Source organism: Polypterus senegalus, chromosome 18 (genome assembly GCF_016835505.1).
Source record: "Polypterus senegalus isolate Bchr_013 chromosome 18, ASM1683550v1, whole genome shotgun sequence".
Taxonomy (NCBI): domain Eukaryota; kingdom Metazoa; phylum Chordata; class Cladistia; order Polypteriformes; family Polypteridae; genus Polypterus; species Polypterus senegalus.
This window is the reverse complement of record NC_053171.1, coordinates 86,968,735-86,994,688: the sequence shown is the minus strand read 5'-3', so window position 1 is coordinate 86,994,688 and position 25,954 is coordinate 86,968,735. Positions and strand designations below refer to the sequence as shown.

The 25,954-nt window shown below is 41.4% G+C and overlaps 1 protein-coding gene across 2 annotated transcripts in view; it reads right to left on the bottom strand.

The window, feature by feature from the left end:
* efcab11 (EF-hand calcium binding domain 11) overlaps window positions 1-25,954 on the bottom strand; it is a 347,705-nt gene that overhangs the window by 133,057 nt on the left and 188,694 nt on the right. The window contains exon 6 of one of the 2 annotated variants that reach the window (XM_039741565.1): window positions 7,697-7,819. The exons of the other annotated variant lie outside the window; for it this stretch is intronic. Within the exon in view, the coding sequence (XP_039597499.1) occupies window positions 7,697-7,819 (123 nt within the window). The remainder of the gene's footprint in view (window positions 1-7,696; window positions 7,820-25,954) is intronic. 2 annotated transcript variants of the gene reach the window in all.

Genomic DNA, 25,954 nt, shown 5'->3' with positions numbered 1-25,954 from the left:
AAGCCTTGAAACCTACAAGGTGCCAGGTCTAGCCAAACCACCTTGGGATGACATCACCTAAACAAACGTATTAAAGTACTAAATTTACACTCTCGTTATTAAATCAAAATGTTCAAATGATGATCACGTGGAAGTTTAAGCAGAAAGTAACATAGCTTTAAACAAAAAGGATTATTAAGGTTATACAGTAATTTAATAACAGAGTGCTGTCCCCACACTCAAAGAAGTTTAGAAGAAGATCCCCATTCAGTGTAGGATGTGTTAGTCATTAAAATTAGAGATTTGGCCAAAGCACGGCATATGTTGGCAAGACTCTGTATTTACACACATGCACTCGTTTCACATTTGGAGTGCAGGTGTGGTGGGTCAGGTGACTTGATCAGAATCAGAGAATAGGTCTCAGGTGGGCACTACGTCAGCACCCTTCAGGTGAAACATCCAGTGCTCTAGCAGCTGTCCTGACAGAACAGGTGAACAATGCAAAGTATAGCAACAGCAAATAAACGTGAAGTGCAGGAGCAGACACAATAAAAACAGTTATCACTAATGATTAGACATGTACTGATATGCAAAACGTTGCATACTAAAGGTTTAATAAAGCTGAGATCAAACAGTCAGCCTTCTTCAATTTTCCTCATGTTCACCACACTGATCCTAATGAGGGTGACAGTGGCAACATGCTGAGCCAACCAGACCACCCACAATTTTCCAACCCCCTGAATCCGAACACAGGGTCTGCTGGAGCCAATCCCAGCCAACACAGGGCACAAAGCAGGAACCAGTCCCGGGCAGGGTGCCAACCCACCGCAGGACACACCCAAACACCAAGCACACACTAGGGCCAATTTAGAATCGCCAGTCCACCTAACCTGCATGTCTTTGGATTGTGGGAGGAAACCCACGCAGACACGGGGAGAACATGGAAAAACTCCACGCAGGGAGGACCTGTGAAGCGAACTCGGGTCTCCTAACTGCGAGGCAGCAGCACTACACACTGCACCACCGTGCCGCCTCAGACCACCCACACTATTTCTGGAAAATTCTTTCAGCTCCTTTTGGAGAATTCTCAGTCGTTCCTAAGCCAGTCAATAGATATTATTTCTCTGGCATGTACTGGGGTCTGCCCGTCAGTTTTCTCCTAGTGGACTGTGCCTGCTACACCCCACCAATCTGAGGTGCCCAGCTGGAATCCTAACATACTATACGTGTCGTTACAACTTCATCTCATTCAATCAATCAATCAACATTTATTTATATAGCACATATTCATACAAAAAATGTAGCTCAAAGTGCTTTACAAAATGAATAGAAAAATAGAAGACACAATAAAAAATAAACATAAGTCAACATTAATTAACATAGAAAGTTAACAAAGTATAACATTCTGTTATAGCAGCTTCCATAGAATACTGCAGGGTACAGCATCATAAGCTATTGACGTACATAAACACATGTAGACATGACTGGTATGCTCATATGATCCTTCTAATATTTGTACAAGGACAAGTGGTCCAATGTTTAACAGCCAGAATTCAATCTACAATTTACCTCCCAAATCTGAAATTTTCTCTTCTAGTACCCTGCCCCAGGCTTTCTCACGGATGCTGTGGAGCATGATTATTTGGTAACTGAAATTAGGTTTCTTGTGCCCCTGTAAAAAAATGGAGACCATCAATACAAAGGTACTGTCCCCACCTTTCATGCAACATTAAAGGACTACGATGACCAAACCACCTGCACAAAATTCATTGTTATTAGCATTTCCATCTGAAACTCTAACAATTGCCAGAAGATGGATCCACTTCAAACCAGAAGCATGACCTCCTCGGAAACTGGTTTAGGGGTTCCTCAATATGCTCCTTCCATCTCTTGACAATATCCCCTGCTGAGGACAATTTTTGTTCACCCTTGCTGAGAACACCCTGAGCAACATTCTGCCTACCCTTGCTGGGTCATCGAGTGGTTTGCCAAAATCTCCCAAAGTTCATCCAAGACTTATTTTCCTTGGCTTCAACAAACCTCAAAACGCACAGGCTTTTCTTTTCCCCCTGCTGTACCAACCTGTGACCTTTTTGTTTCGTTGGTACCTTTCAGTAAAATTGTAACCTAACAGCTTCACTTACGACTGGTGCCCACCAGTTTGTCCCTAGGGTTGCTGCCCATAAGCGTCTGGCCACAATCCCTGTTTCCACTACTAAAGTCCTGAGGAGGTTTCATGAAGACTTTGTGTTTCCAGATCTCTCCTAGGATGCAGATGAGATTTGAGCTCATTCCAAACAGAGACATCTGCTAGTTTGGGGTTTCCAGGTTTGGGCAGCACATGCTTCCCTGTCTGAATCAGCACACCACCAAGTAAATCATCTGACACATCTTCACTTATGTTGAGATGAGATGACACAACTACAAAGTCAATCATCGGCCTTTGATCCCTGGTCCTCTGGTAACAGGTAGACCTATAAGTGAATACCAAGCTCTTCACGGACAAGTCATGAATATACGAAAAATCAAATAATAGTTCACTGCTGAAATTCACATCAGAGTTCAGAGTTGTGTGTACCACAGTTCTCCCCTCAGGAACTTCAAGTCACATTTAGGTGACCTTCACGTCCACTAGAACAAGAGACAGCTTCCATTGAGAAGATCTAACATGTCTGCATCCATGGCACTTCCACCTGCCGCATGACTGGCATTGCCTTATCCTTCACCTTGTGGTTGGCGGGTCGAAGTGTTGACTCTACGCAGCTTTTCCAGTGGCAAAGTAGTGCTACAGGATATGTACGGTGTAGCCACAGAAATGCTTTTTACATCACTCTGCTGTGCTTTTACATTTTCCATGATGGAATTTACATTGATATTCTCTCTCTAACATTTATGTAAATTTGCAGTAATTAGCTGCTGCTTTAAGCAGATCCCAATGGCCAGTCCGCATGTGGATTTTCAGACACAAGGTGTTCAAATCTGCACGCTGGAGTTAAAGCACCTTCATCAGTGCATTCAGTGGAAATGGACTGGAATGTGCTTAAATGATTTCACGTTATTAATAATATTACGGAGCCCTTTTTTTCCTTAAATGCATTATCTTTGTTAAAGCATGGGGAAATGCTTCAATGGGGTGCTGAGAGACATATCTTCAGATCATTTCTACAGTAAAATATTACTTCATTTCACTGCTGCCTTCAGGGAAAAGATTCCACATTTAAAATATTTAGGAAAATTTTGAACAGATAGTTGCTCAGGGAACAGTAATAACAAAGGCATAAACTACTGCAGACACTGAAGAAGGTGTGATGATAGCGGCGCTGTATACTCGGTAACCATAGCAACTAGCAACAGGAAGATAAATGTGTTACTTTCATTTAGAACTGCTGCACATGTCTATAAATCTAACATGCAGAACAGAGAGCCGTCTTCTGTTAATCACGCTAAGTCTGAAGCCGGTCCATTGTTCTGCTATAATTATGACAAAATGGACAGACCAGGGAGTGTTTTTTAGCAGGGGATCAAAAACCACACATGCATTTTATTCTTTCTGGTTACATTAAAGCAGAGCTTGACATCTCAGAACCACAAGATGCATCTTCTGAAGCCACTGGAGGGAACATTATTATTTATCACTTTATTACGATAATGTATCCTAAACAGAGCATTGAGCCGTTTCACAGACCCGTGCTGCACAATAGCTCCTTTATCTATTTATTTTTTTCTGCTGTTCAAATATAGTATTATGATGGGGAACTGGTGATAAGACATACTGAAAGGTAAGACAAAAACTGATACAGTACCGTCGTAATGTAATACTACACAGCGTATAAGCAAGGACATGAAGAAGACAACTCTTTCAAGATTTCATTTACAGGTTTTCTGCTATCGTAATGTACAGTACATGCAGTACGGTGCACTGTCATGTTTTAAGGAAAACATTTACACTTTTGTCCCGATAGAGAACTGCTAGGTATATTTTTAGAGTAGCACCAGCAGATGGGCATAAGAAAACAAACAAGAAGGGACAGGCCGGGAAATCACACCTGGAACACAAAGCCGAGACAAGAGACAAAATCGAGACTGAAAGAACAAGCAAAAGGTCAAAACTGAACGAAACACACAAAAATATTTAGAGCAAGGCTTTTTGACAGAGTTTCGGTATCTGCACATCGGACAAGGACACAAACCCCTAGCTGTCCTTTTATCCTGTCGCATTGAGAAACACAAGGACAGGAACTCAAATGTCGACAAGAAGGACCTAAAATGGCATTCAAGATGTTGCAGAAAGAAGTAACTGCACTTAAACCATAAAGAAGTCTGAGTAAAATCTGGGAACTCAAAAGCATCCAGTTCAAGTGCTAGGTAATACTATATTAAAATGAAATACTGACAACTTACTTGTCTATTTTAAATTGGATCAATCTTACATTTTATATTTTACACTGTAGAAAACTAAAGCCACCACAAGACTTATTCTTTGGTTTAATCTACCTTGTGTCAGGGATGCCAGGGGCCATGACCCAGCCGGGACGCCAGGAGGGACCGGAAGAGGGTCAGAGCCCTGCCTGGATCACGTGGGGTTTGCCTTCCGGGTTGCTTTGGGGGCCACGGGTCAAGGGCATGGAAGCCTTTCCCTGTAGGGGCCCGTGGTCACCGCCAGGAGGCGCCCCAATGTCTTGGAGACTTGTTGCCCCAGCACTTCCGCCACACCAGGAAGTGCTGGGGGGAAGATTTATGACGGCGCCCGGAGAGCAGCCAGGAGGACAGCCAGCACTTCCGCCACGCTGGGGCGTGGCCACCAGAGGAATGCGGGGAACACCTGGGGTTTCATCCGGGTCCTCTATAAAAGGGGCCGTCTCCATTCATTTGAGGCTAGAGTCGGGTGGAAGGAGGATGAGGCAAGAGGAACTGTGGAGGCGGCCCGAAGACAAGGCATTGTGGCCAGGATTGTGACTGTTTGGGGTTCGTTTTGTGCACGTGACTAAGGTCTGTGTGACCATTGGACTGGGTCTGAGTGACCTTTATTGTAAATAATTGTGTTTAATAAACGTGTGGTGGTTTTAAACAACATGTCCGCCTGTCTGTGTCCGGGCCAAGTTCACACTTGTCACTGCATGTTACCCCAGGTTATCCTGTTATATAAAAAGGTCAGCAGACAGATCCAAGCAACTATTGGCCAGTAAGCTTAACATACATCACATATAAATTAATAGCAGGAATTATTAAGGATAAGATTGAGGAACATATGGCAAGAACAGGAGTTTTACTGAGCAGTCATCCTGGGTTCAGAAGAGGGAGGTCGTGTTTTCCCAACATGCTCAAATTCTATGAGGAAGTGACAAAAGGATACGATCAAAGTGGAGCAGATGAGATTATTTATCTTGACTTTCAGAAAGCAGGAGTGGCCAACAAATTAAAAGGTGCCTGAGTTCAGGGTGCAGTGTGTAGATGTGTACAGAATTGGCTCAGGCACAGGAAGCAGAGGGTGATGGTGTGAGGAACCTCATCAGAATTGGCTGATGTTAAGAATGGTGTCCCTCAGGGGTCAGTGCTAGGACTGCTGCTATTTCTAATATATATAAATATTATAAATAGGAATATAAATAACAAGATGGTTAAGTTTGCAACAAGGTAGAAGGATTAGCAGTACTCTCAAATCTATTGAATCCAGAATACAGAATACAGAATACAGAAGGACCTACACAGCATACAGGCTTGGGCAGATTTGTGACAGGTGAGATTAAATGTCAGTAAATGTAAAGAATTACACATAGGAAGTCAAAATGTGAGGTTTGAATACACAATGGGCGGTCGGAAAATCGAGAGTCCGTCTTATGAGAAGGATTTAGGAGTCACAGTGGACTCTAAGCTATCAACTTCCCTAACAGATGTCAGGTTATATGTGGAGCACAAGTCACAGGAGGTTCTGCTCAACCTTTACAACACACTGGTGAGGCTTCATCTGGAGTGCTGTGTGCAGTTTGGGTCTCCAGGCTACAAAAACTGAGATAGCAGCGCTAGAAAAGGTCCAGAGGAGAGCGACTAGGCTGATTCCAGGGACTGTTATCTTAACAAGGGTTTGAGACTTAATGCAATGGACTTTTTATACTTCAACCAATTCTCTTCCCCTCCAATAGGTCCTTGATTTTATCGTGTCTCTACTGGCCGGGAGACCATTAGAATGGCCAACGGAGGCCATCACATTGCTAGTAATCTAAAACGAAAACATTTAGATTAGCTTATGAGAATCAGGGATCACGATTTAACTATCACAGCTCAGACGGGCTTCTGAGGAGATTTTAGTTACCTTATTCCAGCAGGTAATTTAGGTAATCTTTGAGGCGTTTATTGAATCAAGGCTTTGTTATTTGAATATCCACATGTAAAATTTCTTTTTGAGATTCATTATTAGGCAGATCAAATTACTATCAAGACAACAGGCAGCAAGGATTTGAAGCCGTCCACTACCCATCTTGTTCATTCAGGCTTTTTAACATTTTCCAGTATATAAAATCAAATTAGTTTATACCTGGCTGAAGCAACACAATCCCAGGCCTTACTGGGCACAACAGCAATTGTTATGGGTGTGAACTGCTAATTTACATGCATTCCCCAAATAAAGCTGCTCTCTTGCTTTAACTACTGACTGTCTGCCTTGTCTTCTTGTTCCACTGACTCTTAGGACGGATTCGTCAAACACAAGGTTATCATCTTCAGGCTGCTCTTTGTGCTCAGGTTCTCTAAGGTTGACTTTGCACACTTTGAGAAAACTAAGACCATGGAACGCCACATCACAGAAAGTTGGGCCTCTGGTTTATTCACCCATCTAGTAGTCCCAACGGTGTGGGAGTTTTCTTTGTTGTGAAGAGAGAGGAGATATGGCATCCTTACTTGATTTCCAAAAACTTAAAAAGATAAAAACATAAAAGGACGGACTGTTCTCTTCAGACCTCACCATTCAGGTGTGCAGATTTACTGTTTATATAAAGTTGGGTGTTAGCAGTGTGTACGATCTGATCATGACCTGGAAGAGGATGAATACTCCACGGGGTATTACAGGGTGGTCCTGATTTAATTATGCAGATCCAAATCGTCTGGATGACTTTGATTTGTGCGGGGACGATTCCAGTTCGGCGCGAAGACGATTCTTCATGTCGTCAGTTCACACACTTCTCGATGGTCCAGGATTTTTCTGGTGATTTTCTATGTAATAAACTTAATAAGTTATAGCGTAATGAAAACTGCATTATTAGATCTGGACCACCCTATACAAATGCCTACTCATGCTGTGAGTGGCTGGTGAACAGACTGCCATGTTTCATACTTTATTTCACTGACCAGATGGCCCTGTAAGAATATGGTCTGTATGCCAAACTGGAAAACAAAGGGTGAACTGGTGGTTATTATTTGGGTTTTCTGACTTTATTAAAAGAAATTAAATAAAATGTCATGTTTTAGCACTTGTATGAATGCACCAAACCTTCTTTGGTGGGAAAAGCGGACGGTTCCAGTATCTCTGGACCCTGTGTGGCAAGCATCATGTTAGAAGAGTCACAAGGGATTCACAAGAACTCAAGAAGCAACCACATAAACTGAGTGTTGAAACCTAAAGGCTTGCAGCAACAACATAAAACTTAGCCATCCCTCCAGCTCAGACAAATGGAAGGAAAAAGAAGAAACAAAGACATTTAGAGGGAAATTCATGAAAAATGACCTGTTCTTCCATGCTCCTCCTGAATCCATCCCACAATGGGGTAACACAGGTGCTGGATGTGCAGCCCCAGCAGCCACCCCTCCTATAGTCTCAGATGCAGTAGAACATGAAAATGCTAACCCTCTGCACAATAACAGAGAAAAAACCAGATAAAAACGTAGGTGAGCCTCTTCCCCTCCAACTCGATAACGTGGCCATTATGAACGAAGACCCTGCTCTTTGCCAAAATAGCTGTTGATAAAGACCACTGTTCACTGGTGAAAGACAAAGTTTATCTAGTAAATAACGATGGCAAACAATTACTATATAGCAATAAAAAATGCCGAAAAGATGTCACTAATACTTAAGCAATACCACACCAGGACACTAGCGATCGCTAACCACCATGCATTGCTCTCCACCCACAGTTCTGAGAAGCCTTCCGATGGCGGCAACTAACTCCACCCCTTCTGGTCCAGGAGCCATAAAAACAGGACACTCCCAGAAGGAGGCGTCTCATTTGGAAGATGAGCAATCTGCAGGACGGAGCTCCAAAGCACAAGCCTGACCACTGTAGACATTAGCTAACGGCTAGATATATTTCTGTTACTTTCTGTGCCATCTGCGCTTATTATGTTGTTTCAGCCTTTCTTGAGTAAACTGGACGGCCCGATTGGCACCTTATTACTGACCGATAACAAAGGATAAGTAGACCACGAATGGTATACCGCAAGAAAAGTGGCAGAGTAGTGGGCTTTTGTTGCCATCATGTTGGAAGTGAGAGTAGAAATCAGTTCAGAGCAGAGAAGCCTGCTGAGGCCAAAGCACGTAGAGTTCAGTTGTAGTCAGCTCTTCCATCTCACGCACTCACACATACACTCACCTACAGTATTAATGTAGTTTTCTAGTCCACAGTTTGTTTTCTCTTTGTATTTTTACTAAAACGTGGTGTTTTCCTGTTAGGTCGTTCTCCTGTTGATTATAATTAATGTTCTTATCCATTTGAAAACGTGTTGTGTGTGTTGCCATCAGGCTGTTCTTCTATTGATTATAACAAATGTTGTTGTTTAAAACTTCTTCTCTGACAGAATAATTTATGTGCCACCTTTTATGGATGGCCCCCAGGCCTGTGTTTAGTTAGGGCCCCCAAATCACTACTACGTCCACCTGTAGTGCTTGGTAGTTTACTTTAGGGACAGAAGTGGACTTGTGTTGAGCCTAACTAAAGATGAAGCCTTAGTTAATTGGCCTGCCCACTCATCAATGAAGTTGACACCGTTTATGGGTTTTGACAACTATTATTGTAGTTCATCCTGAAGTTTAACTTTATCACCTACCAGTTTTTTTAGGAAAAGTCAATGAGATGCCCAGGAGAGCTTTCAAAGTGGTAAAATATGTACCCCCAGCTCCTATTATTCAACATCTGGGCTCCATACTGCAGATTAAAGTTGAGTTAGAAGCAGTAAATGTTGATGTGGGTGCAATGAGGTCTCCACATCTCCTTAAAACCTTTCTAGCCTAATTCAACTGTTATTTGCTCTGGGCAAAGTGATATCAACCCAAAAAATTATTGTGAAGAGAGAGAGACAAAGACCAGGAGATGACAGCCAATGGATGGGACCAAAGAATTGCCAGAGAAAGGAACTGGCAGGATAGATGTAACCAAATGGAAAAATGGAGGTTGAAAATAAAACAAGAAGTCAAAACCATCCATTTTCTAACCCGCTGAATCCGAATACAAGGTCACGGGGGTCTGCTGGAGCCAATCCCAGGGCACAAGGCAGGAACCAATCCCGGGTAGGGTGTCAACCCACCGCAGGACACACACAAACACACCCACACACCAAGCACACACTATGGCCAAATTAGAATCGCTAATCCACCTAACCGGCATGTCTTTGGACTGTGGGAGGAAACCGGAGCACCCGGAGGAAACCCACGCAGACACGGGGAGAACATGCAAACTCCATGCAGGGAGGACACGGGAAGCGAACCCGGGTCTCCAAACTGTGAGGCAGCAGCGCTACCACTGCGCCACCGTGCTGCCCGAAGTCAAAACCAGAACTATCTAATTCTAACAACTGGGGATACTTTCTCTTCGCGCCTAACACTACCAATTCATAGCATTTAAACAACAACAACATTTACTTATATAGCACATTTTCATACAAAAAGTAGTTCAAAGTGCTTTCCATAATGAAGAATAGAAAAATAAAAGACACAGTAAGAAATTAAAATAAGTCAACATTAATTAACATAGAATAAGAGTAAGGTCCAATGGCCAGGGGGGACAAAAAACAAACAAAAAAAAAACTCCAGACGGCTGGAGAAAAAAAATAAAATCTGCAGGGATTCCAGGCCATGAGACCACCTGACCAGTCCCCTCTGGGCAATCTACCTAACATAAATGAAACAGTCCTCTTTGGATTCAGGGTTCTCACGGAAGGACTCGATGATGATGGTCACGTAGACTTCTGGCTTTTAGTCCATCAATGTTGGAGCATCATGATGCTTTGAGTAGGTGGAGGTGGCGCAGGCCGCCACCACAAAGAAATCCCAGAAAAAGAAACAGAAGAGAGAGTTGGGGTCAGTATGGATTTTACAGCCACCATGAATAGTTATTATGATGAATTGAACATACAAAGTATCAGGATTAAATTATGGTGAAGTTAGGAGAAGGCCATGTTAAAGTAATGTGTTTTCTGGAGTGTTTTAAAGTGCTCCACTGTATTAGCCTGGCGAATTCCTAAAGGTTTCTTCGATCCAACACAGGAGCAAAGACATCTGACAGATGCCACCATTATATATGAGAAATCCAGATGATGCCAATCAAACACATGGCAGCGATGCGAGCTTGCATTTTAGATACCCATCCACGAAATGGAGACACCCGTGATGATACATTCATAAATAACTTAAACACACCCAATGAAAAACAAAATGAATGATCAAAATGAAAGTAAAACCAAAATCTGTGAGTTCAGAATCTTAAAAGATACTCATGCAAAAAATTTCTATGATGTAAAAAAAAATTAAAAATTCATAATAATAATAAGTAGCCATCCCGCGGCGTACCATACGCCGCATAATCAGGCCGGTTTTTTAATGATTTTTAAGCACAGGGAGAAAATTAACATTTGAAAAATCGGTAATGTAATAAATCAGCAAGAAAAGCAACATTATAACAATGCACGGAACGAACCAACACAGTGAAATAGTTTGCTATGGTGCATGCAGTCGTGCGTCGTAACCGAAAACTCGGTTTTTAAAGACTGCTTACTTCATTGTGTTTTAACCTCAGTTGTAACAGATTGTTTTGAGGATCCCATGCCGCATATGGCGATTCACCTCCGCGAGAAACATGCCTCTATGAACAGTCAACATGGCTCGGAAGTGCCAGGAGTTGGTGGCCGTGGCTCCTTTGTGTCTTACTTGTCGGCGGCTCAGTGAGTCAACGCCCCTTCCGGCGTGCTTTCCATGGTTGTCTTGCCTTAGTGAATTATATATATATTGATAATGTGGAGGCAATGCAGAATTTCAGGTGATAAAGCTGGCTGGCCTAAGAGGAGAGGCGTTATAGTGTAAAAGGTGCATAATGACGACCTAGCACAAATATCTTTGTTTCTTAAAATACTGGGCTAAAGAATATGATTCAAGACAGGCATCATGGACATTGTTCTTCAGCGTGTTCAATTTTGTGATCCTCTACGACTTAAATTTTCTAATGGTATTAATCCTGTCTTACTAGCGTGATGGCAAAGAAATGAATCAGAACAGAGATATTGTTGTCAACATCTAATTCACACCCATTTGAAACCAAATCGTTTTTTCTGCCTGCACCTTCAACTGTATTGTAGGGTCCTGACAGTAAACTCCACAACCCCAAGTACTGATACTCAGTATTTTTTTTGATATCACAAGCGGGGTGATGAAAATTGAAGATCAACATATAAAGACGAGTTGAAATGTAAATAATCAACATAGACCTCTCAGCGTGAACGTTTGTAGCACACCAAGCAATCAATGTGTATGTCTTGGTTATATGCCATTTGGTATGGGACTCGTAAAAGCAGTGTTAAGGTTTGTAATGTGCTATCTGCTGGAATGACAAATAGAATGCATTTTATTACTAAAAATGCTTATGATGTGCCATCTGTTGGAATGACAGAGACATAGCAACTGGATGGGCACACACACAGACACTTATGCTTTTATTAAGGTGCATTATTCAGGTGGATTATTGTGGTGGATTTTTCTTGAGGTAGCGAACTTATTTAAAAAGTCACATAAAAAAGTAAAAAAGAAAAGGCACAATTACAGTCTCGTGAAAACATTAACAATAGTTTAAAAATTTTACATTAATAAAAACAACACTGTTCTTGAAGTGGTGCATTTGCTGAAAATGATCCGAAATTATCACCTTTTCACAAGTCAGTAAAATTCTATTTGTGCAAACATCTGTAAACATCTAAAGTAGTGTTTCCAAACTCGTGCCATGATGACCCCTCAAAGGACTTTCAAAATTTTCCTTGATGTTCCGACATAATAGGTAGGAACTGTTATTAGAATTATTACTATTTTACTATGATTCCATTATACGGTGGAACCTTGGGTCACGAACGTCTCAGAACACGTACAAATCGGGTTACGACCAAATAGTTCGCCAAACTTTTGCATCTGTTCACGACCACACACTCGGGTGACAAACAAGCCAGTTTCCCTTCCGGTTCGTACGCGCCGATGATTTCCGCACGTGTTCAGTCTCTCCCTGTACAGTAGGTACATTGTTCTCGGTCAGATGTGCAATCTGTAATCTCCTCTCCACCCAGTTCCTCCTCACTTCATTCATGCCAGAACTTGACTCATGCAAGGTTAGTTTTCTTGGTTGTTTATTAAATTATGGATTTTTCAAATGTTAATTTTTTTCCCTGTGCTTAAAACTCATTAAAAAAAAGTGTTTACAGCGAGCGGTTCGTAAGGCTGTACCGTGAACTCTTGTAATGTTAGTTTTCTCTGTTCAAGGTTCTCTCAGTTTTATTCAATGTTTTTACATTTAGTTTACTATTACGCTGTGCATTCTATGGTATAATTAACTATTTTTGTGCTTAAAAATCTTTAAAAAATATATATTTACATACGGCGGCACGGTGGCGCAGTGGTAGCGCTGCTGCCTCGCAGTTTGGAGACCCAGGTTCGCTTCCCGGGTCCTCCCTGCGTGGAGTTTGCATGTTCTCCCCGTGTCTGCGTGGGTTTCCTCTGGGCACTCCGGTTTCCTCCCACAGTCCAAAGACATGCAGGTTAGGAGGATTGGCGATTCTAAATTGGCCCTGGTGTGTGCTTGGTGTGTGGGTGTGTTTGTGTGTGTCCTGCGGTGGGTTGGCACCCTGCCCAGGATTGGTTCCTGCCATGTGCCCTGTGTTGGCTGGGATTGGCTCCCGCAGACCCCCGTGACCCTGTATTCGGATTCAGCGGGTTAGAAGATGGATGGATGGATGGATATTTACATACAGCTTGTACGGTCCGGAATGGATTAATTGTATTTACATACAATCCTATGGGGGAAATGACTTCAGGTCACAACCAAATCAGGTTACGACCAGAGCTTTGGAACAAATTATGGTCGTGACCCGAGGTTCCACTATATTTGGCTTATTTCTTTGTTGATGCCATCTCGTTAGATAATGTATGTATTGCTAACAGAACTCAGTGAGTGCACCAAACTGGTCTGAAGATGAAGCTGAACAACTTCTGATAAATGGCATTACCCTTTTAATAAAGTTTACTGTCCACTTTCAAAGAAAGAGCGCGATGCTCTGACGAAGATAACACGTAACGCACCTGTAAACTCTGCAGACAAAGCAGCTGCACATGCACTTCAGGAGAAGTGACAGGCAAAGGTTTATGAGCACAACGAGCCAAGAAACAGTTAACGCGATTGTTTAGCTTCATGGCTGGAGGTGAAACACCATATTAAGATACTAAGAACACCTTTTTACTGCATTTCCTTGGGAGGAGTTCAAGCGCTACAACTACATATCTTCTGCAGATATTGTTTATTTATTGTTTTTCTATGCATACCTTACATTAATGACCAGCACTTTCTGACAGATGTTAAAGATGCCTCAGTTATTTTCCTTAACTTGCAGTAGTAGGCAGAGACTGGAAAAATGTCCTTGGGATGGAGCGCTGTCCCTAGTGGGTGGTGCAGAAATTCCTGCTTCCGCATTTTCTGTGGGAGTGCAGACATTAGCCATCCATGAAACATTTGGAATTCCAAATTCGTGCTGCTGCCCCTGCCCTCTTTACATTCCAGCGTCACCTCAGCTTTAACGCACACTAGTTTGAAAAATGCAAGACCTTTTGTTTTGGATTACTCCAAAGAATTTGTCAACTGAAAGCAAAAAATATGTAGACTTGTGTTAATTCTTTGTGAATTGTGCAATATGTAGTCAAAGAACTGTTTGATTTTATAGTGATGAGGAAAAGAGAGAGGATGGTGTTGTTGCAGTGGGCTGAATGCTTTCTTTTTTGGCTTAGTGTTCTAATTAAATGTTAAACACAATTTAGACTGACCCTGCAAACCTTCTCATTTGTGAAACTTGTAGTAAGCTGTTAATTTAACAAAAAAACAAAATGCTTTTAAAAGTCACACAAGGTGTGACAGTTGTGTTTTTTTTACACTATGTCTGTAAGCATTTCTTCTTTGGAAAAAATACTTTATTAATGAGCTTTTGGCAAATTACATTATTAAAATGTCTTTAAATATTACACAATCTCTTGGCTCAGATGCAATCTGTCTTTCTTTTTAAATGTTTATTAAACCATTACATAATTGCAAACAAAATCACAAAAAATACATAAATACAGTGGAACCTCGGTTTGCGAGGATAATTCGTTCCGGAAACGTGCTCACAGTCCAAGGCACTCGTATATCAAAGTGAATTTCCCCATAAGAAATAATGGAAACTCAGATGATTCGTTCCACAACCCAAAACTATTCATATAAAAATGATTAATACAAAATATAAAGTAAAAATACATAAAACAAATTAACCTGCACTTTACCTTTGAAAGGAATCATGGCTGGTGTGAGTGAGTTTCTAAACTCTTGTGGGATTCTACCCAACGGAACGACACGCGGAAGAGTATCCCAAAGCAATCGCAGTCTCCCAGCGCTGTAGCAGTTCGCCGTATAAGCGCATCCAAAAAGATCGCAGACATGCAATAAGCGCCTGCCTATTCGATGGGTGATACAAGGAACATTATAAAGATCCTGCTACAATAAATAACCGCGCTGTTTCAAGCTGAATAAAGCTGGTGTTGTTAAAGTACTGAGACTCAGCTTCGTGTTTTGGGGCGCAAGACAGGGACTCGCACTTCACAGCACACACACACACACACACAGTCACAATGCTGTAGTAAACAGTATACGCTCGTATAGATGGAGAATAGGAGACGATTGCCCTCGAGAGAGAGAGAGAGAGAGAGAGACATGATGCTGAGCGAGATAAGGAGAAAGAGAGAGAGCTGAGCGAGAGAGATAAGGAGAGAGAGAGCGAGCAGAGAGATAAGGAGAGAGAGAGACGCGCGCGAGCGAGAGAGATAAGGAGAGAGAGAGACGCGCGAGAAAGAGAGACGCGCGCAAGAGAGAGAAGAACCATCAGCTCAGTTGTGATCACATGACGCTCAGCAGACAAAGTGTATCCATACTACACGTATTGCAAGACATCGCTCGTTTATCAAGTCAAAATTTATTTAAAAATTTAGCTCGTCTTGCAAAACACTCGTAAAACAAGTTACTCACAAACCGAGGTTCCACTGTACTGTACTGTATATCCACAGTTTTAAACTCCTCACAAGAATGAGGTCTGCGGCCTCACATATAAAGGGTGCGTAAGCACAAAAATGCTGCGTACGCCTGTTTCCACGCTGACTTCGAGATGTATTGAAACTAAACTCGGGGTAAAACCACGCACACTTTCACAGCAGCCTCCCCCCGTGCGTACGCAAGCTTCTGTGCAGTTTTGCAAACGGGCGGCACTCATCAAAGCAGTGCTACTGTTTCTGTGCTCTGCTTTTGTTTTTTAGATTTGTGTCAATAAAGCGGGATTTATCAAATACGCCGGAATTAATTGCATATCACTTCCAAATTTAATTTACTTGATTGTAATCATTCTGTAACAATGCAATGGTGTACGGAATGGCTAAACTATTCCAACTGCCTTGGCTGCTTTAGTGTTGTCAGAAGACATCACAAATGGAAGAATCAGAAGAGTGAGCATATTTATAAATGACTAGAAAAATACCCGCGATTCACAGCGGTGAAGTACTGCATTCAAATTTTTATTAAGAAGAAAATTAAACCTTTTTAAACCGTGGGACAATATGCCAATAATTATTTGTTAAGGATCTCTTTGTATACCACATTGTGAGTTCGGCCCTCCGGTTGTAACATGACCAAGCTGTGCGCTGAGCTTACTCTTGAGCATGTAACTTACAGTTGGCCATGTGAACAGTAATCTTGTCTCAAATCTCACAGCTTGGATTGCTGCTGTCATAATCAGTTTGAGTTTCATGGTTTGTTTCAATTACGACAGTATTTGCAGAATTTGTTGTGTTGAAGTGACATTTGGCATCTGTCAAGCGTTGTAAGCACACAACCGGTTTCATCGATAAAATCACATCCAGCTTTTGAGAGTTTAAACATTCATAAACATCAAAGTGTCCACTACTGAAATCGTCACCTGTGAATCTAAGATGTTTAAGAGGCATTGGCGGTTGTCGAAAGGTGTAAAATGTTTGGCCATTTCGGTACACTTGAAAGCGACAACCGAACAATTCAGCGGCAGCCATCAACTCACATGCAGAACCATAGGCGAAGGGCTTAAGCATTTCACTCTTCTAGTGCTCCTGTGTAGTAAAATTATCTCCTGTACCGTCATCAGTCCACACCTTGAACCTGTCCCAGTCATTCAATACATAAGACAGAATGTTCCTCTGGATATCAAGAGTGAACCTGATATAGCCGTGCAATATGTAACAAAGAGAATGGAAAAGGTAGGTGGTATCTCCGGGCATGGAAACCACTCAGTAAATGACAGTTCTTTGATCGATAGAATTTCTTGAAGATGGGCCCATAAGTAACAAAGACTGTTGAAAAGTTCAATATGGCAGCCGACAGTGGCATCATACTGCCGAAATAAGTACGTACATTGGTTTCAGTTAGTGGAGGGAAGCCGCCTACCAATTTTCGAGAAGATGGGGCCATAAATAAGAAAGTTCAACATGGCGGACGTTGTTGACCGTTATGACCATTACGCGTAGAATTTCGAAATGAAACCTGCTTAACTTTTGAAAGTAAGTTGTAAGGAATGAGCCTTGCAAATTTCAGCCTTCTACCTATATGGGAAGTTGGAGAATTAGTGATGTTGGAAAATTCAATATGGCGGCTGACAGTGGCGTCATACCACCGAAATAAGCACGTACATTGGTTTCGGTTAGCTAAGGGAAGCCACCTACCAAATTTCGTGAAGATGGGGCCGTAAATAAGAAAGTTCAACATGGAGGACGTTGTTGACCGTTATGACCGTTACGCGGACAATTTCGAAATGAAACCTGCTTAATTGTTGTAAGTAAGCTGTAAGGAATGAGCCTGCCAAATTTCAGCCTTCTACCTACACGGGAAGTTGGAGAATTAGTGACGTTGGAAAGTTCAATATGGCGGGCGACAATGGCGTCATACCACGAAATAAGTATCGTACATCGGTTTTGGTTAGCGCAGGGAAGCGCCTACCAAATTTCGTGAAGATGGGGCCATAAATAAGAAAGTTCAACATGGCGGAAGTTGTCGACCGTTATGACCGTTACATGTAGAATTTCGAAATTAAACCTGCTTAACCTTTGTAAGTAATCTGTAAGGAATGAGCCTGCCAAATTTCAGCCTTCTACCTACACGGGAACTTGGAGAATTAGTGATAAGTGAGTGAGTGAGTGAGTGAGTGAGTGAATGAGTCAGTCAGTGAGTCAGTGAGGGCTTTGCCTTTTATTAGTATAGATGATGACTGGTTTCTACGTCGATTTCGATTTCCATGAGCTATCCTCTTGGACCTGTGTGCGGAAGTGGAACCGACTTTACAAAGCCAGACTCTGAGGAGTTGTGCTCTGTCTGCACCTGTGCAAGTTCTATCCACTCTCATGTTTGCTGACCAATTTGGTATTTCACAAATATCACTGAGTCGCGCCATTCCAGCTGTATGGGATGGATTTATCCACTTGTCATCCAGATATACAAAATTTCCTCACACTGTGGTTGAACAGGAAAACATCAAAGTGCAGTTCGCGGCAAAGTCCAGTTTTCCAAATGTAATCAGAGTGGTCAGCTGCACACACATTGCTATTGCAACAGTGCTGGACAAGTTACATCACCCAGAGATGACTCAACAAAAGAATGAACTGGCCTATAAAAAAGGCAACTCTGCACAGTCGCAGATGCTTTGCCAACTAGTGCGGCAAAAGGCAAGCAGTCCTTTTAAGGATAGCAAGTCACCTCAAAGAGCCATGTAAAGAGCAGAGAATTGATCAGTTGTGTCACTTGGTCCTGATGCTACACTTTAAAGGCGCCTTCAGAGTAGAATTTTCTTACGTACATAGAAAGCATTTTGACTCTATTAACACTAGAATTACCAGAGCCTACGAAAAAACTCGTAAATCCGTCCCACCTTAAATCGCTTCTTAAAATCGTTTACAGCTGTCCACCAGCATCTTTTGTCATCTAAATGTGCTGATAAAAATCAGGCTGCACGCAGCCGGCTATTCCATCCCCCCACCGACTTAGAACGTGCACAAACTTCTCCCAGATCATGCCTTGATTGATTCGACGTTTTGAAGAAATCATTTTATGACACGATTTACCTTTATTTATTTACTTACTTCTTAAAGCCTAAAGTCACAAGTCACAGAGGCCACACTTTAAAAGACGATCTCATACTGGTGAGTGGAACATTTCTCCAAGTACCACTGTTGGTAAATGTGGACCATCAAGTAGCACTATTCTATCCTTATAGAGTAGTAACATTAAGGTCAATTGAATTGATAAACAGGTCAACATGGACTAACATGTAATTCTAGGAGAATTCCCCCAGAGCCATAGAGGGCAACAAAAAGTCTGCACATCGGACAACTGCAACCCAGTTCCCCACTGTGGGTGACAGACAGCTAGGGAACTACCAAGGCTGTCTGACCCCAAAAAACTGAAAAAAAGGCTAAGGAGTTCAGGAACCTCTGGGGCCATGAGAGGAATCTCTGGAGAGATGGCCCAGGACTTTAAAAGACATTCTTAAACCCTGTTGGAGATTTCAGAGATTGCCTTGGAAGTAACCCTTAAGTGAAGTTTAAAGGATTTAGGAGTTATGAGTTGACTCCACCGGCTGCAAGGTTGTGCGGCCGGACCAAGATATGAAATTGATCGAGTGCATGAGAAGTGTGATGGTGATCAACTCAGCACAGCACTCTTCTTGATAGTTAAGGATTGTAACTCTGGGTATACAGGCCCAGTGGGGTGACTAGCATGACTAGAGTCACTTTGATCATACCTCCTTTTCGGGTCTTGCATAATAAAAATTATATTTTAGACCTTTTGTAAGCAGTGGTTCATGTTAGAGAGGGTATTAATAAAGTTTATTGATTTATTTAAAAAGGTTAGTGAGGGGAGGTGTAGAAGTGAAGTGGAGAAATGGTTGGTGTAGTTCAGCATTGTATGGCAAATAGTCCACAAACTGAGGTGACCATCTCTGTGTGCTCTTCTACATACTGAGGGCTCCTCTGTTACACTACTAAAGTCATTTAAGAGCCAAGAAAGAACCAACGCCAGACTCTGGTAAGGTGAAAATAGCAGACTCCATTCACCCCCTCTTACAGCATTGCAAACCAGGACATTCATCTTAAGTGGCACTTGCTGTTTGAAGTTGGGGTGGCACAAATAGTGAAATATAATGTAAAAGGATTGCTCAGCTGGCAAAAGACAATGCTGGGTTGAATCCCATAGGAGAACCCCAGAAAGTAGGAAGAAACAGGCCAAACAGGAAGCAGTAGGGGTGATGCATTAGGCACTTTGGGAAATTAGGGTTAGGGTACCCATACTCGCTGTATGAATGGTAAGAGAGTAGGAAGGACAATATACCAGGGGCCCAATCACAGACAGGAGGAAGAACTAACATTGGCCAAAGTGTTTACCGCGTCCTTGGAATCCAGCAAATGGCAAAAATGCCCAACCCTCTGCTAAAAGAAAAGTCTGGTAGGAGGCTGGAACATCTCCTGGCTGACAGGGGACAGCGAATGGTCCCTAGAATTGACAAGTGGGAGCATATCTTACATTTTTACTGGTATGGACTGATGGGAGGCTAATTTGGCAGCACATTCTTTAATTGAAGAGAATTTTTAAACTTTTTATTCTTTTTTGGGGAAGGGCACATATTGGAAGAAAACATCTATCATATGTAATCCAGAAATATTTGAAAACTGTGTAGGAGATGTAATACTTCTGTCTGCAAGGCACTATATTATGGGGCAAAAAAGATTTTATTACATACAATTTTATAATGTACTTGTACAGTACTGAATAAGAAGAGTTTTAAATAAGAATTCAGATAAAGTGAACATTTTTTGTTTCATTTACATTTACTGATATATCATGATTGGGGTGTCATATTATTGTGTAAATGTGTTTAATTGACAAGGTTTGGTAGGACGGGGATGGGGAAAAGGCAAAGATTTCAATATTTTGATAGTTCTGACTGTATTGCGTTTACTCGATTATTTTAATATATACTCCAAGAGAGTTAGAGGTTTTTTTTTTCCTTTGTCATTATATGAATGTTCTGGGTAGACAGAAGAGGAGGAGGACGATAACACAGTAGAGGAATCAAATGGAACACAATAGGCCTTACAAGTGCAATAGAAAGAAGTTTTCTTCACCTTTTTAAAGTCTTAAATTAGTCAGAGCGTCACAGTTTCTCATTCAAATTCTTAATTCCAAAGCAGTGGGTGGGTCTCTATTTTACTATTTTAAAGAGTATATGGGAGCAGGTTACTTATCTAACAATTCAGTTTTACAAGTATATGGCTACGTTGCTAAATGGAACAGTGTAGACTTAGTTACAAAATTGTGTTTAACGTTTTCAAAAGGTAAACCTCATTATGTAATCCTTGGGGAAAAGCCCAATACATTATAAGGGAATAAATTGTATACATTTGTCAGTTTACTCAGAAAATGAAGACAGAAGACAGTTAAAGGAACATTTTGCACAGGCATCAGAACCTTCTTGCCAGAACGAGTCATAGAGAAGTGAAATAAAAGCTACCGAGTATTCACTGAGCATGTATGAACCACTGAGGCCACGCTGATCATAGAATGGGCCTATGTGCGTATTTATTTAGTTACTAATTTAAAAATACAATTCTTCACTCATTTATCAAGCATTATTGGCACTTGGTTTGTGTTCTCCCAGTAATATTAGCCATTGTCTGCTGCAAAAGTTTAATCCTATAGTGATGGACAGCCAGCAGCTCAATCCTCCCGGGATGACCAAAGACTGGAAGATTGGGAGAAGGCAGCTACTTTGGGACACTGCCTTCCCCAAGAAGCTAGACAGCGACTTCCCTGCAGCATAGCGGTGCCCCGGATTCCCGCAGGGCAGCATGGGATCTGGAGTTCGGCTTCACAGCCCTGCTGGGTACCATGAGTGCCACCAGGGGACGCTGCAGGGGGACCTGGGAGTGTTTATTGTCTGCATAGCGCGGAAGTACTCCAAAGTCATGGGGACGGAAGCCCCGAAGTACGAAGAAAAAGCCAGTTCTCCATCTGACCCGGAGGTGCTAGCAATTCACGCAGACAGAAGGACAGAAGTCGGGAGGAGGAGGACAATGCTTGCTGGGAGGTGTGGATGAGAATATTGTGTTTATGTAATTGCCTGTTTCCTGTGGCTGTGGTGCTTGAGAGCACGAGTTTAAGAAGAAAAAGTATTAAAATACTTCTTGTTACTTTTACCTTGTGTCCTGAGCATCTGTCTGTTGGGGTTAAAGGGGTGACAGCGACCCCTAGCGTCTTACACTCTTACAGCATGATGACATTTTTATGCAAATATATCTGCCTCTATATTTTTATACAAACATACACAATAAGGTAGACTATTTCTCCCATTAGTACTGTTTGTAAAATGAAAAGACTGTTATGGGAGGCCTGCTCATTTAAAATGTATCTTATGTTAACTTTTTATGTTAACTTATGTTACAAGAAAACACAATATGGCCCAGCAACAAAAACTGGTGGAATACAGTGTGAGATAAAACATCATGTTTCTTCCTCCAGAACATTATATAAATTATTCCATTTTTAGACAGAATTTTTGAAAGCTCTGCGCAAACATTTCAGTTTTATAATACTTTTCATGGATATAAAATTGACTTTCTTCTTGCTTATTAGCTGAAATGCAAATCATTGCTACAAATAATTCTTCATACATCCCTTCAAGTTTTATTTTAATAAATTCCCAGTTGACTTCCTGATTATATTGGCATCTCCACTATCAAATAAGAGTTAAAAATTAAATTAGATAACATCAGAAGGCTGCAGATGTTGAATGATTTAATTCACAATATGCTGAGTCATACGGCATCAGGTCCAGACTGGCGTATGATCAAATGGCTTCCTTTGTCAGTAGTAAAATATCGATAAGGACAAACTCACGGCTCCTTGTCCACAGACTTGACTCTTGTATTAGTCTTCCATTTACGTACTTTAACAACATGAAGGTCTGATCATTCATGAATCTTTTTGTCAAACATCTGTTTGAAGATTTGAGGCTAAAGCAGTGTGAAAAGTCTTCTCCTACCTTTGTGGCACTGGGAGTACAAACTGTTCTCACTGGAGGTTGTAACTTTATCTATTCACATTAGACACGGGCCCAGAATTTGCAAAGTTCCAATCAGTCGACATCTAACTGCGAGCTTGAGTTGGGTTACTGAAACTGTGTTAAGCAACGTAAATGATCATTTCTGAATTTTCAGTTATTGTGACTCGGTTAGCATGTGCACTGTTATTTTTCAGCTGAAGTCATAATTACACCCCTTTCCAAAGTATGAAAATGCACTCAAGTTTTCAAATTGTAATTTGTCATAGAACTGAATATCATATCTTTATACAATCTACTTTTATATGTGACCAACCCGGAGACAGCTTTCTCTGTTAAACACATATCACAAAATTTAGCACCTTTTCCTAAAAGTATCTGTTTTCCTAAAAAATATAGAAGCACTTTTACTTTTGGTTTAAATGTTGCTGTCAATTTCAATATCTGAAGCAAGTATTAAATTCATTGTATGATTATCCACTTCTGCAAAACTTTGTATGAGCAATAGTTTATAGGGAACATTTAAAAAAAAATCATGCAAACTCCCTTTATCAGATGGGGTCAAATTACTGGTACCCTAGCTACTTCGTACGCATCTTAAGAATAAACTGAAACAGAAAAAAATTACATTTCGATTGCAGATGGTACGGTTTGAGATTCAAAGTGAATATACTCTGTGGTTGAGCAAGTTACAACACGAGTCCAAAGAATAAATGCTGGGGTGCCAACAGGGTCACCCCTTTTAACGGTGGTCTTTAAAACAAAAGAAAACAGAGCTCACTGCCATGGATTTAAACAAACCAATGCCGAGGCTGCAGTGCTTTCTCTAGATCAGAGGTTCCCAAACTGTGGTATGGTACGCAGAGCCTTTCCAGGTGGTACGCATCGTGGTCCCTGAAATTTTATTTATCTGTGCAAAACCCTTTATGACAAGCCTGTTGGGAGCAAAACCCAATGAAACTGTTTAAATACAATAATACGTGGATTCCCAAATTTAGTGTGGTTGTGAAATTTCGTCATCTGAATAAATAAAGCCTATTATTCAAATCAGTATTTAGTTCATTTAACGCTACCATAATTCCGTTTCGCGGAAGTCAACTTCTACTTCTTCACTGTTTGAGCTTTTGGTCACTAGATGAAAGCACAACGCCGACACTACAGTATTTAGCCTTCGGTAACTCTGCCTCACAGAAACCGCTCGCGTTTGTTGTTATACGTGCACTGCCGCTGTATCGCATCGTAGTCACTAGATCTAAGCACAAAGCCGATACCATTTCATCTTCGGTAACTGCGTCACATACAGGCCGAAGGCAGGATTTAGTTTCGGGGCTGAATTTATCAATTTATGTACATGCACACATTTTTTCATTAATTTTATGCATAATTTCTTCAAATTCTTTAACTTTTATTCAGATTTCGGGGGGTTTAGACCCAAACCCCCTTTACAGCTCTCCCTCCCTTTCAACAAGGTGCGGGTGGTACGCAACGCAACTCACTTAACCTCAGGCGGTTACTTGATGTCCATAAGTTTGGGAACCCCTGCTCTAGATCAATAGCTGGGGTAGATCTCCATCCAAATGAGATGACCCCCTTCTGGGAGTGCCTCAGATGTATAGTCCTCTGACTGGAAGGAGCGGAAGCAGTTGGTCTATTTGGGCATTTTCTCAAAGCTGTGGTTTGAAGACAGATGACACAGCTAGCGACTGTGCCTCCTCATGTCCCGGGGTGGTACTGCTTAAGTCAACGACCCTCTGATGTACATATGTAACAACTCCTTAGTGTTTTATATCTTTTTGCTTGTCTATCTTTTTATTGTCCAAAATCTTCCCCTTATTGCTCTGGTAAATGGATTACTACTGTGCTCCTTTGGGGGTTAGGGTGAAGAATGGCATGATGTGTATCGTTTAGAAGACAGTGTTTTATTCACATTGTCCTAATGAAGAGTAGTGTCCCTTTATCACTCTCTAATTGGTAACTGGTTTATTTCCCACCAACTTAGTTGTTATGTAATTTTAAATCTCAAATCTCAAAAGTTTGTATAGGCTTTTCCCAACTTCTGAAATTTTGTTTTCTTTCACTTACCAATTATTTATTTATCTTGGACAGTTTGAATTTGTGAGGCAAAAAGGCCTTGAAGAGTTAACAGATTTTCATGTGGTCATAAGAAAATCTAATGCCATATATTTTTTTTTTTGTAATCCTAGAAGGACTAAAGGCAGTCAGAAGATACTCCTGTGATATGTCCTGAGTCTATCCTTGGGTCCTTTCTCAGAAAGCCTTGCCTTGTATGCTTCCCAAGACAGGCCTCCAGGGTACATCATGAACTGTAAGTGCAAACCATATCAACTGGCGAAAATTCATTCAGAGACGCAGCAGTTTGATGGTCCTCCAGTATGGTCAGACTCCTCTTTCTGTTAAGGTTAGTAAGCTTGGCAACTCTGTATAAGAAATTCATTTCATCCAGTGATTCACTCACTACTCAAAACACATGACCACCAGAGAGAGTGAGATGTAGACTGACCAGTATCTCAGCAGTTTCATTTGTGGGCATAGCTTCAGCTTCACCACCATGCATTCTTAACAATAATAGTTCTTTAATTGCACTTTATGGCTCTTTACTGGCTTGAGAGCTTTCTTGCTTGACAAAGCACCATTTCATTCTAGGATGGGTTCTTTGCATGTGTAGCTGGTTCTTTGTTCTTTGAAAAACTTCCTAATATGTATAAAAAAAAGCTGAAATCTTTGATGTTTGGCAGGCTATCTAGCAGGACACTAACAGATTAAGAAAACCTGGACTAAGCCTGCGTTACTGTGTGTACACGGCAAGAGTCCTTTTAAAATCATGACTTAGTGGTATTTCACAAATCTGTTACCATCTAGTCATTGCAATTTACTGTACGAAGTGTGTTACGGATCTAAATAAGTAAAGGTTCCTTCTGGAACCATCATGTGTTTTAGAACTAAAAATGGCTCCCTTATGGCATCGTTGTAAAGAACCACTCTGGCACCTTTATTTTTCAAAGTGCGGTCAGGGGTTTCTAAAATGTTGTCACTGTACTGATTTAATGGTCAATCTCATTCTCACCCATAAACATGATCCTTGGGAACTTGAACTTCTCCATTTGGGGTAGCTAGTCACCCCTTCCCTGAAGGGACCAAGTTACTCCTTTCCAGGCAAGAACCATTTAGGAGCTGGATTTCTTCCAAACGATAACTGCACCTTGATATCTTCCCATGAAAAACACAGACAAAACACAGAACATTGGCAGAGTCCAATGCTCACATAATTATCTTAATACAAACACAGCACTTGCCACAGGGTGGAATGGCCCACAGCAACAGTCTAGGATTCCCATACTCTTGTAAAATCCTT